We start from the raw sequence: 12,507 nt of genomic DNA, 5'->3' as shown, positions 1-12,507 counted from the left end.
CACCTGTAGAATTGAATACAATAGGTACAACTGACCTTCAAAAAGAATTTGATTTTAAAACGATACGAAATAAATTTGAAAATTGGGCGGAGCCCAAAAACGATAACGTAAAGAGGTTAATAGCTAAACTCGAAAGAAAAACCAAGACTAGTAAACGCGATGGAAGAGATAAAGTGAAAAGGAAGAAGGAATATGGCAAGATGATTTATGAGGAAAATAACACAGAAAATGATGAAGGCAATAACCATCGAACTAACCCGAAATAGGATCAAACTTGTGCCAAAAAACCAATGAAAAAAGTTGCTCAGCTACTACTACTTAATTTTGGACTCACTGAACAAATCATATCCAAATAATGTCATCAACTAACATTAGGTTAAATTCTCATACCCGGATAATAATGACTAATTAAAATTTACTAAGTAAATGTATGAATACCATAGTATACAAAAGTCATCTTGAAAACCATAACACCCAAAACCCACATCCCACATCCCAAACCCTAACCTTAAACACCATTCAACTTTTATCTTAATAAATAAACACATACATGAATTACGAACCAACAAGAGCTTTTATTTTATTTACCAGCAAAAGTGGATATCACTCGTTTTATTCAAAATAATAAGATAGTAATAGGGTAATAAATAAAAAGAAACTCATTACAGAAGTAATAACTTAGTGTTTCCCAGCTATAGAATTGGTTAGAACGTGAAGTGTCTCACAAGCTTGTCATCTGACAAACAAGTAAAAGATTGCCTAATATGACTAATCGTTCAAAAGTTACTGCTCTTGAAGGTCAACTTGCGATCAATCGATCACAAGTTACTGTCCTTTAAACGTCGAAATTAAACTCGATGAATACTCTTTGTCCACGCATCAGCCCACATGCATCAGTGGGAACACGTACGTGAAAATCTAATTCTTCTGCGAATATTCTGTTACTCACATCAATATGCGGTGCGTAAATTAAAATCATTCATTATTAATTAATCTTTATTTCACAATTTTGAATTTTTAATTCAATTAAACTATATTTGGACAGAAAAAATATTTCTAGATATTAGTAATTGAGATCAGTTGCAGGTTGGTGCTAAAATAGCACTGGACAAGACAGGAAAAAGACTCGAATATATTACAGAATAATTGTAATATCAAATTGTTTAAAAGTCCTCTATACGTACAGACGTGTTTTATAGTGCTCTTACAAAGTTTTACTAGTTAGCTGGTGTTTAGCGCGATAACTACATACAAAGTTCTAGATCAAAGAAGTTTTTGAGTGTTAAATCGCATTATATATGCAAAAACTATTGAAATAGGAAATAAATGATCAAATCAACGAAGTCCATTAGCAACACGAAGCCAAAAACAGCTAAAGACCAAAAACAACTGAAACTCATTTGAAGAAACTTACGACACTTGTTTACACCAAAAACTAGTGAACAATGTTGGAGTGAACAATGTCATACCCCACTGATAAGCTCACCTCATACGCTCACGCTGGGACTCACCCCAACAAATCTAACAGCGCATTCCTGCTTAACTTCAATAAGTACTACAAATAGCGTCACAGTAAGCACTCCAAACTCGATAACTAACACCTTGAGTTTTACATCAACTCAGATATCCGTTTTTTCTACTCATGCCTTACCTTTACATCCAACAACCCCGGTAAGTTCGATCGCTATTACATCAAATATTATACTGAACGAAATGCCTATTACATCATTTTGCGCTATTCTATATTATTAATGCAAAAAATTCTCCAACAACATACTCAATCGAAGGGAAATACTCACTTAAAAGAAACCCCATTAAGCAATTCTCCTGAAAAGTCTTCAGTACAAAAAATCAAAGTTCAAAAAGAAGGTCAGAAAAGAACTCGTTCAAATCTCGATATTCGCCGTTCAAAAAATCCTGAACAAACTAAAAAACAAGCTAAATTAGATAGTTACTGCCTAGACAATCCAAACCGTTCTATATATAGATTTTTAATACTAGAAATAGAAGAAGAAGAAGCTGAAGAAGCTGAAGAAGTGATGCAAGATGCCAAAAAGCAGCCCAAACCTCCACCAATATTCATAGATAAGGTAAACAACATAAATCCTCTCATAAATACTTTGTCCTCACCAGTAGGAAACAATTTTGAGCTAAAAGTTTTAAAAAAAGAAAAAATAAAAATCCAAGCGAAAACCACTGAGTCTTATGTTACGATAGTAAAACAACTCGAATCGAAAAAAACTAAATTTTATACCTACAGGCCTAAAGATGAACGAAATTTTAAAGCTATTTTGAGAAACATGCATTCGTCTGTCAACACCGAGGAAATGGGCTATAAAGCTCTAAACGTGTTCAATATGAAACATTGTAGAACTTGAGCCTCATCAAAATAACAAGGAGATCTACAGCATAACGAATTTGATGCATAGTCGTGTCATGTTTAAGGTTCCTCGACCTAAACGGGACATTCCACAGTGTCGTAACTGCCAAAACTATGGCCACACGAAAAGTTAATGTCGAAGACATCCGAGGTGCATCAAATGTGCAAAAAATCATTCTTCGTTTCAATGTCCAATCTAAGGAAGAAGTACTGAAGTCAAATGCGATTTATGCGAAGGAAGCCATCCTGCAAATTATAAAGGTTGTTCGATCTATAAGCAGCTACAAACAGCGAAATTTCCAACACTAAGACCAAAATCAATATCAACTACAACCAAAGAAACTGACAAAGGAAAAGACAAAGCTTCTGTCCCGAGGGCTCCTAAAAGAAGTTATGCTAGCGTGCTAGTGGTACAATCACCTGAATCTATTACTATTCCAAAATTTCCGGATAAAATGAGCGAAGTTCTAATAGTAGTTAAGCAATAGTCACGCTGACAACTAAATCATGTCCGACAGTGAATTAAATACAGTCCTCTGGAATGCGAATGGGCTGTCAAAACACTGTTTAGAGCTACAAGAATTTTTGAAAGATCAAAAAGTAGACATCATGCGAATATCTGAAACACGTTTCACTTCAAAACATTATTTTAAAGTACCAGGCTATGACTTTTACCACACTATGCATCCCGGTGGAACAGCACATGGCGGAAGTGGCATTTTAGTTAAAACAAGCATATCACACTTTGAACTGCAACAATACCGCACTGAAGAGATTCAAGCAACCAGCATTTCAACAAAAGATTGGTGTGGCCCAATCACAATAGTATCAATATATTGTCTACCAAAACACGCAACTAAGACGGCAACATATATAAAATTCTTTAGAACTCTAGGTAACAGATTTATTGCGGGGGATTAGCATTAAAATGTTAAACACGTTGAATGGGACTCTCGGCTTTCAACACTCAAAGGACGACAGATCCACTTTTTTCCATTTTTGTAAAAATTCACGATGTTGTCTGCTTTGAACGGCTATCAAACACCAACTGAACGACGTAGCTCGCTCAAAATTAGAAAGTTGCCCACTGGTAGATTACAGCTGACAGCAGCACTGTTGCATTTGGAGTAACTGCGCGGGAAATTCAAAAATTCACTGACTTATCACACCGCCCTCGTATTTTATTAATTTTCTTGATGTTTTTTTTTATTAAATGAAATTTCTAATGATATGTTTCCAATGAATTTAAAATGGTGAAAACATATAGCATGCTATTTCTTAAGAAAAAGTTGTTCACAAATAGGTGTTATTTGATGAAAACACCATAAAAAAACGCTATCAGGTAATTCCACTAAATCAATTAAAATTATTTTGAAATGCAATTGATTTATAACAATTGAATTTGTTTGGCGTTATTTTTTAAAAATGTGCGTTATTAAAAATAAAGATATTAATTGAAAGTTTCCAAATTCAGTTATACTGTCGACCATATGTATATGTATATGGATATAAAAATCTGTATAAGTTAACACCCTGTATTACTCTAACGGCACCTTGCCTGTATACACAATTCTATTGCGCATTAAAATATCTCACAACGCCTACTCGCGTTTGTGTATTTAATTTCAATCGGGCTTAATGCCTGTACTTCTTATGGCAGCATTGTTGCAGATTGTTTTCTTTTCATACTGCAAGTATCTTGTAGAAAACATATCAAGTATCATTTGAAATACTTGATCGATGAGATGTTCAAATACTATTGGATATTAATCTCTGGCTAGTCATCTGGCTATTGACGTCAAAGCTAAAGACGCTTGAGAGGCGCTGTAGAAAATAGAAGCTCCAATCCTATAGGATGGAGACAAGAAGCTTATAGAATATTCTGATGAATTTTAGAAGCCATAATTCGATTGATCAATTCAATCCTGGAATTTTCATTAACGACTTTGGGCATCAGAAGGAAAACTTCTAAGAGTCAGTCGTTAGGAAAAGCTGAAAGAAGACAAGTCGCTGTTCGGAATAAAATATAATACGTCTTTGGTAGTTGCTTGAAAGATTAAGTCCTCGTCTAAAAAGTTGTCGGAATAAATTTAAACAACAGTTTGTTGTTATCGATAGTTTACCATCTTTAACTAAGTCGACGCTAATCATTCGATGCTGTCACAGCTTTCTTTCACACTGAAGCTCGGAGATCATCACTTCATGCAATTTCGAAGATTTGATTAAGGCGAGTTAAAATCATAGATATTAATTTTTTTGCGCAGATGTACATTAACTATATCACAATCTATCATTTGCGGTTAAGTGCTTAAAGAAGTTCAAATTAAGTTCGTTTAAGTGGTACCTGTGAATAAAAATGTACGTCTTTTTTGGTTCTACAATTATTGTGAAATGAACAGAATTTTTAAAAACTGAATTGCGCTATTTGGAAAATTATTTTTTAAATGAAATTAATTATTGCCTAAAATTTTGCTAATATTTTGCTAATTGTGCAATAACTAATAATTGTGCAATGCTAATTGTGCATATAACATGTTCTATTTTTTTTGTTGTTTTTGCTGAGCGTCGTTTCGGTGAACTGTAAACTTTGTCGTCTGTCCTTTTTTCCACGTAAGGAACAGTGGTCCAAAAAAGAATAAAAAGGAATAAAAAAGCAGCAGTTTTCGAAGCAACTGGTAGTAGAAATGAATGATTAGAAAACGTATAAATTCATGCTTTGCTTTCAATTTTAAATATATAAAATTATATATTTACTTTAATGGTAATTTATTTAATGGTTTTTGTTGTTGTTGAATGGTCTAATATGCAACTTATATGCAATCTTCATTCCATGCAGTTGCACATAATAAAGAAAACATTCGCATATACAAGTGTATATGTATGTGTGTACAGTTGTGTATAAATATTTTTTTTCTTAGCACTTAGAATGTCGAACAATTGTCAAAATGTGCTGCCATCGGCGACGCAATAAGTGGAAGCCGCTTTGCTTTACGAAGAATTAAAATTCCAATAAATTTTGGAGTTGCTTTTTGCACAAATGCATGTGAAAATAATTAAAAACATAATTTCATTTTAAAGTTTTAATACATCTTTAGAATGCAACGCGGAAGAGGTGCGGAATATAGAGGTGGTGGAGGAGATCGCGGAAGAAGTTCTGAAAATAGAGGAGGAGACAGAGGTAGACGTGGCGGCGATATTGGTGGTGGTGGCTGCGGCGGCTATCGTGGCAACCGCGGTGATGGTGATGGTGGTGGCATCCGTGGCTGGCAACCTCGCGGCGGCGGTGGTGGCCAACGTGGTGAACAACGCGGTGGTGCAGAGCGTAGACCTGGCATGTATCGTGGGCGCGGTGATGGACTTGGCAGTTATCCTGCCTCTGAATCATCTGTAAGTAAGAACAAATTTAAGATTTAAAGAGACTTGATTTAATTAATTTTTATTCATTTGATATTAGAGTTTTGGTAGTTTGCCGTCAACAGCAAGTTGTGGATCTTCTCATCAGTCCGATGTGTCCATTTCCAGTGTTTTCATGAGTATGCCATAAAATATATTATTTAACCAGACTTATGTTGACGTAAATATTTTCCTTTAGTTCTCCCAGTGGTTCTCTCAGTTCAAACGTTCACCAAAGTCATGATAACACTGAGGCAGCAACTATTGATATGCAGATTATGACAATAATTATGATTGTTCTTTCTATGATATTTTATATTGTTTCTTTATGTTGTTATATCCATATCTATAGCTGCAATTGACCAAATACGTGGCATGTGAGGAAAACGTATTTTAACTGACGTTATACAACATACTCGACCAGCGTCGTGCGTAAATAAGCAAGGTGCAGTTGGTCGTCCAGTTATGGTTCGAGGATACGTTGTTGGTGGTATTTTGCTATTTTCTACACAAAATCTGAAAAGTATAATGATGAATGTTGTCCATAAGATACTAACAACGGATCGTGCAGGAAATACAGTACAAATTAAAATTAAACATGTTGGCATAGTAGAATTAACAGATATGCAACAGTTGCATGTACTCAACTTGATTTTACGTTGATCTATGGAAGGCTGGAAACTACAACAATTGAATCGAAATTTCTTTGATCCAGTAGCTAAAGTAAGTTTAGTGTAATTGTTTAATGAAGTTTATAGGATATATTACCTCTATTCGTCAGCATGAATTGGATGTACTGATGTGTGCTGAAATTGCACATAAGGTCTTGCGCACTGATACAATTTACAACATTTTGACTCAATTAGTGAAAGTGTCATCAGATTATCAAAACGCATTTAAGGCCGAAGTAATTGGTAAGTAGTACATAGTAATATCTAGAATAAAATCAAATGATTATCAATACTTCAATAATAATCAATAATAATACATTGTTACAGGCATGGTAGTAATCACTGATTATAATAACAAAACATATCGTGTGAGTGATATAGATTTCGGTATGTCGCCCAAATCCACTTTCAAACGAAAGGAAAAAGATGTCACATTCGTAGATTACTACAAACGAGTAAGGAGAAATTCTCTTATAACAAATAACAAATATATAGTCTTAATAGTAACTTTATTTATTCATTTTTAAATTTTTGTTTAAAAAAAAATTTATGAAATACTAGATATCCCGGCAAGCGTTGTTTTGCCATATAAATTAGTTCAAGTGATTATTATTTTTTTTAAATGAATGATAATGAATGTATTGTAATTGTGTGACAATGTGCTGTATGATAAAAAGAGGAATTGAGCGCTGTAGACGATGATCGCCGATCAAAAGGAAAAAACACCAACCATTCGTTTTCTTGATTCAATATATTTCATTAAAATAACGGACATATTCCTTGTTTGATCTCTTAAAAGTTAAATTTAGTTAAATTCAAGAAGTAATATGTTTATTCGTGTTTAGCCAACACACATAGGCTTGATAGTTTGCCCACGCGAGAACATGCCACGTGTCCAAACCTAAGCCGTAAACAGACATCGTTTGGCCTTCCGACTTATTGATGGTAAAATAGAAGTAAAATAACCGGCGGTCCAACTTACAGTCATAGAATGTGTGGTGGTGGCATGCCTAACAAATCCAGTGACTCTAAAAACTCACAAACTTTATCTATCGATTCTATATACAGTTTTCAACCTTCAGGCATGCCGATGAGCAATCCGTTCAATGGCTATGGTGGTTTCTTAATTTCTGGTAGTTGTACTTTATCTAATGCGCAACACATCACGGCTGACTCTTGTTTGAATTTCAGTGCATGATGCATGACAATAAGGGCATTTTTTGTCCATAAAACCAATCGACATTATAGATGTGCGGAATATCAATATCTGGCTCGTACTCGAATGCAAGACGAAGGAACAAAATGCTTGATGTAGTTGTTGGCGCAGTCGGTCATTGGTTCTGCGTGTGTTAATTACGAACCGGCGCCCTTTTCTCCGTTATAATTATCGTTGTTGATTTCGTTCAGCTCGTACCTCTTGTATTTGAAATTCACAAATACAATATATTGTTACGTAATCGCCTGCGTGATTATTCGTATCTCAGGATTTTGTAAAACATGAAACGAACTTTAGAGAATTGGAGAAACTATATTTATATATTTTGTGTATTACAAAGAACTAGTATTAATTAGGAGTCAATTTAATAAAAACCACAGCTTCACACCAAACAAATTTCCAAACTCCTTTTATAAAAATATCAATTGACGTAATGTTTAAATAATATTTAAACATTTCATTGCTACTCTGATGAAATTCATAACATTGCCCTCCTCTTAAATCTGTTCGTCCCGAACAGGAATTACCACATCATTGCAGTAAGGTGCCAGTAGTTCCAGATGCACCACTTTCTTTTGAGCTCTATGATGCCCCGACTGTTGAATTCGACAAACACCATCACAGATCTTCGTTCCATCAAGAACAGGGGGCTCCAAACAAACATCACAACATCTTCATCAGACACAAATTGCGAACACACACCGTTCTCTTTCAAGATTTTCAATATTTGCTTACTTACTAATTGTAGAAATTCTATATTTATTTACAAATTGCTTATCCTATACTTCTAGCTATTGGGTGGAGATTTTGAGTATCACCATCATCATTAACATTTCAGTTCCTGGTCAATAGGAGCGGTCTTCTGATAAATCAATGAATTTCATCTAATTGGTTCCGCCTACTTCCAGTGTAGTCACATGTCATCTTGCCGCAAAGTACCGTTATTCCGAATTTTAAGCCCGCGTCGTCTGAGTCACCCTGATAAACCTCCATTTGCAAATAGCTGTCACTATCATCAATGCTACTTACGTTAGGCGCAACAAACTTGTCAATGCATTGAGTATGCCAATCAGGAATGTACTGATTAACAAAAACCGCACCATCAGATATATCAATATCTGTTGTATAATCCTCATTATTTGTTATATCCGAAACGAACAAGACATCCCTGACATCAGCATCAAATTTACTATCCGTAGCTAATACGTCATCTGTGATATCCTTATGAAACAAGATATTTCCATTAATTGTCACGTTCTCATCATCTATGAGGTCGGCATCAACGTTTAATGGTATATCTTTATAAGATAACGTATCTGCGACCAACAAGCCCTCTGCGATCTCCGCATCATATTTGATTTCCTGATTAATCCTGAAAACTTTATCAACTGCACTGCCAGCATCGATTTGAGTATCTGTAGCCAACATGCTATCAAAGACATCCGCATTGGATGGAATATCAACAGCTAACATGTTATCTGTCTTAAGTGGCATATTTGCCGGGAATATGTCATTTGTGCCAATTGCTTCACATGGAATAACAACATCGCATGTGAAATCTACTTCAAATGGAATACCCTCAACATATATAACATATGGGGACTCTTGCTCGTCCAAGCAGATGTTAATTTCAACTGATTCAGCTATACCAAAGCCGATTAACACGAAATCATAACTACCTAAACCGAAATAGTCTTTCCTCCTTTTCTTTCTTCTGTTTCTTTTTTCCCTATTCATTATTTGAATCAGTCTTCTTCTTTCTCTTATCTTCTCTCTTGTCTTCTCTCTTATTCTTCTTTCCTTTCTTCTCTTTCTTCTATTTCTTTTTACCTTCTTTCTTGTCTTCTTTCTTGTCTTCTTTCTTGTCTTTCTTCTTGCCTTCCCCTCTGTCTTTCCTTCTGTCTTCCTTCTTGTCTTTCTTCCTGCCTTCACTCTAGTTTTCATTTTCCGTACTTTTGCTGTAAAGGAACACATTATACCGGCAGCTTCGTACGTCAAAGCGCCGCTAACCGTTTCAGAGTACGTCTCCTTTGAGAACATTACGACCTGACGCTTAGTTTCCGGATCACGTATACCGTCTATTAAAGTGTCGACTTTACTCTTCACCATAATATCACCAGAGCTACCAATGTAAACCAAGTTACACAACCGTTCAATGTCGGCAGAGTACTCTCCAGGACTCTCGTCAACAAGCGGGGCTCTTGCTTCCAGTATTACCCTGTGTAATGGAGCCATAGAAACGTTACCGTACTTGCGCTCCAATGTATCCATTACAGCTTGGTAGCTTTTATGTTGTTCGGGTGGAATTTGTTTTAAAACTTCTGCCGCACTACCTTTTAGTGCCACAATCAGTGATTCCGTTTTCTCACCAATATTCCAATTATTTGTTGCAGCCGCTATTTCAAATTTGAGTTTGAACACTTCAAAAGCCTCGCTCCCATCAAACGTCGGTGCCTGCAGTTTAACGCTACCAGTTTGACGAATGGCTGAAGATGACCCGCTTACCTGCCTACTCTCAGCGTGGTTTTCCAATTGAACCGTCTCACCTTTTGAGACCTGGACATTCTGATCAATCGGGTCCTTCCTTCTCGAGCACCTTTTTTGGACTTGTTGTAACTCCATCTTTAATTCGACAAAATTTTGTCCTAATGTCTGCGTGATTTCACTAAATTGTTGTTCCAGCTTTTCTTCCAACTTACGTAAACCGTGCGCCTGTTCTTCAGAATTTTTCTCAATCTTCTGCATCATTAAGTTCATGATTGCCATCATTTCACTATTCGTGTCAGATTCTTCATCGAGGAACTCGTGTTCTTCTTCATGTATGCCATCAGCCTCCAACTCGTCACGAAGTCTCAACTGCAGTTCCGCTTTCGCACCACCTGTGCCAAGTCCCACTTTCTCCAACTGCTCTTTTAGTTGAACCACAGTCAATTCTTCCAATTTCATCATTTTACAAAATCCCACTTCTGACACCAAATGTTACGTAATCGCCTGCGTGATTATTCGTATCTCAGGATTTTGTAAAACATGAAACGAACTTTAGAGAATTGGAGAAACTATATTTATATATTTTGTGTATTACAAAGAACTAGTATTAATTAGGAGTCAATTTAATAAAAACCACAGCTTCACACCAAACAAATTTCCAAACTCCTTTTATAAAAATATCAATTGACGTAATGTTTAAATAATATTTAAACATTTCATTGCTACTCTGATGAAATTCGTAACAATATGTTATTTTTGTTGTGGTTTCTTTAGTTAAAGCTATTACGCTCTTTTACTCTTTTGTGACTCTTTTGTGGCTGGGGCGCTTATCTCTGCCCCTCAATAAGCTTTAACTATACTGGAATTCATATCATTTATTTATTGTATAACTGATGACGGAGGTACCCATCATCAGGGGTCTTGCAAATAATTCTTGTATTTAATTATTCGTAAATAATTATTTTTGAGACTGCAAGTACCAGGAATCGAACTCGGTTCCTGCCAAATGTGAAGCTCAGAGTCAGTGCACCTTAACCAACTGACCCAAAGCCGTACTTGACATTTTTATTCGTACATTTTTCTGGAGTTTTGTTACTTTTGCTGTGAAAGTTTTTATTAACAATTTTACTTGCTGTGTTTATATTAGAACGAAATCATAAACCAGCTGTAGAAGAATTGAATTAATTACTTAATAATAATTTTATTTTGAATTGTTAAATTTTAATACTATTCTGTTCGTAGAGACATTATTTGTTGCATGATTTGTTCTTTCTTATGTATAGAACCTAATCTAGGAACGTAATCCTGAGAAAGTCATACTAATGTTACTCCACTAGTCGCACGGGCGAGACCAATATTTTGTGAATATAAGTTGTAATTTAACGTCAAAAAAGTTTCATGAAAACACCGTGACATGAGATTTTTATATATTAGATTAGATTATCACTTTATTTATAAAGCTTGACAATAACATACATCTAACTATTGTTTTCTTAATTATAGCGTTATAATCTCACAATTCGTGATTTTAATCAACCACTGTTGATATCGAAGCCTACCGAAAAAAATACTAGAGGTGGTCAAGATGATTTAATAATATTAGTTCCAGAACTGACAGGTGCTACTGGCCTAAATTATACTATGCGTGGCGACTGGATATAATTTTTAGAATAAATATAAATCTATTTATTTAATTAGCTATAAATTTGCTTTTCTACAGATTAATGAAAGCAATACATGAGTGAATCCGTCTGGACTCTCATTTCCCAGGGAATGTAGCCTCTGATGCTGATTTATCAACTCAAATCAGCTTGCCCCCTCTAAACAATCCGAAACCGTTTCAAGTGACCAACACTTAAATCAAGTGGGCTATCCAAACTTTTAAACCTTATAAATCTCCAGGTCCGGACGGAATTATTCCCGCCGATATTCAACAGGGTGGATTCGTATGCATGCTTATACTAAAGGCAAGTCTGTCGATACTGGGCTTCATACACTCATCTCGTAAGTTTACCACTCCATCTCTCTCAGGGAATACACACTTGCAACTTTTCTCGATATTGAGGGCGCTTTCAACAATGTCTGCCCCAATGGTATGATAAAAACCCTCTCAAAACTAATCTCGACAATAGTCTGGTTAAATTTGTAGAGGCCATTCTCAAAACTAGGATTATTACATCCGACATCGGAAGTGTTCAATCCTCCAGAGCAGTCTGTCGGGGAACGCCACAAGGTGGGGTTCTCTCTCCTCTTCTATGGAACATAGCGGTTAATTCTTTGTTAAAACTTTTGGAACAATCCGGATGCAGTGTTATAGCTTATGCGGACGACATTGCTATTGCCTCATCTGGCAAATTCCC

General features: G+C 35.6%; 2 protein-coding genes across 2 annotated transcripts in view; both read left to right on the top strand.

Moving 5' to 3' along the window:
• LOC119687958 (probable H/ACA ribonucleoprotein complex subunit 1-like protein) overlaps window positions 1-6,062 on the top strand; it is an 11,234-nt gene extending 5,172 nt beyond the window's left edge. The window contains exons 2-4 of the mRNA XM_038102523.1: window positions 5,476-5,767; window positions 5,835-5,913; window positions 5,973-6,062. Coding sequence (XP_037958451.1) covers window positions 5,477-5,767; window positions 5,835-5,913; window positions 5,973-6,055 — 453 coding nt within the window. The 5' untranslated portion in view covers window position 5,476 and the 3' untranslated portion in view covers window positions 6,056-6,062. The remainder of the gene's footprint in view (window positions 1-5,475; window positions 5,768-5,834; window positions 5,914-5,972) is intronic.
• A 344-nt stretch (window positions 6,063-6,406) lies between these two features.
• Window positions 6,407-12,078, top strand: LOC119687959 (protein aubergine-like). The gene is made up of 4 exons (XM_038102524.1): window positions 6,407-6,496; window positions 6,555-6,687; window positions 6,772-6,899; window positions 11,651-12,078. The coding sequence occupies exons 1-4, from the start codon at window positions 6,440-6,442 to the stop codon at window positions 11,807-11,809; spliced, it is 477 nt and encodes a 158-aa protein (XP_037958452.1). The 5' UTR covers window positions 6,407-6,439; the 3' UTR covers window positions 11,810-12,078.
• The last annotated feature ends 429 nt before the right edge of the window (window positions 12,079-12,507 follow it).

This window comes from Teleopsis dalmanni, chromosome X (genome assembly GCF_002237135.1).
Source record: "Teleopsis dalmanni isolate 2A chromosome X, ASM223713v2, whole genome shotgun sequence".
NCBI lineage: Eukaryota > Metazoa > Arthropoda > Insecta > Diptera > Diopsidae > Teleopsis > Teleopsis dalmanni.
Note: the sequence above shows the minus strand (reverse complement) of the source record. Positions and strands in the feature narration are given on the sequence as shown.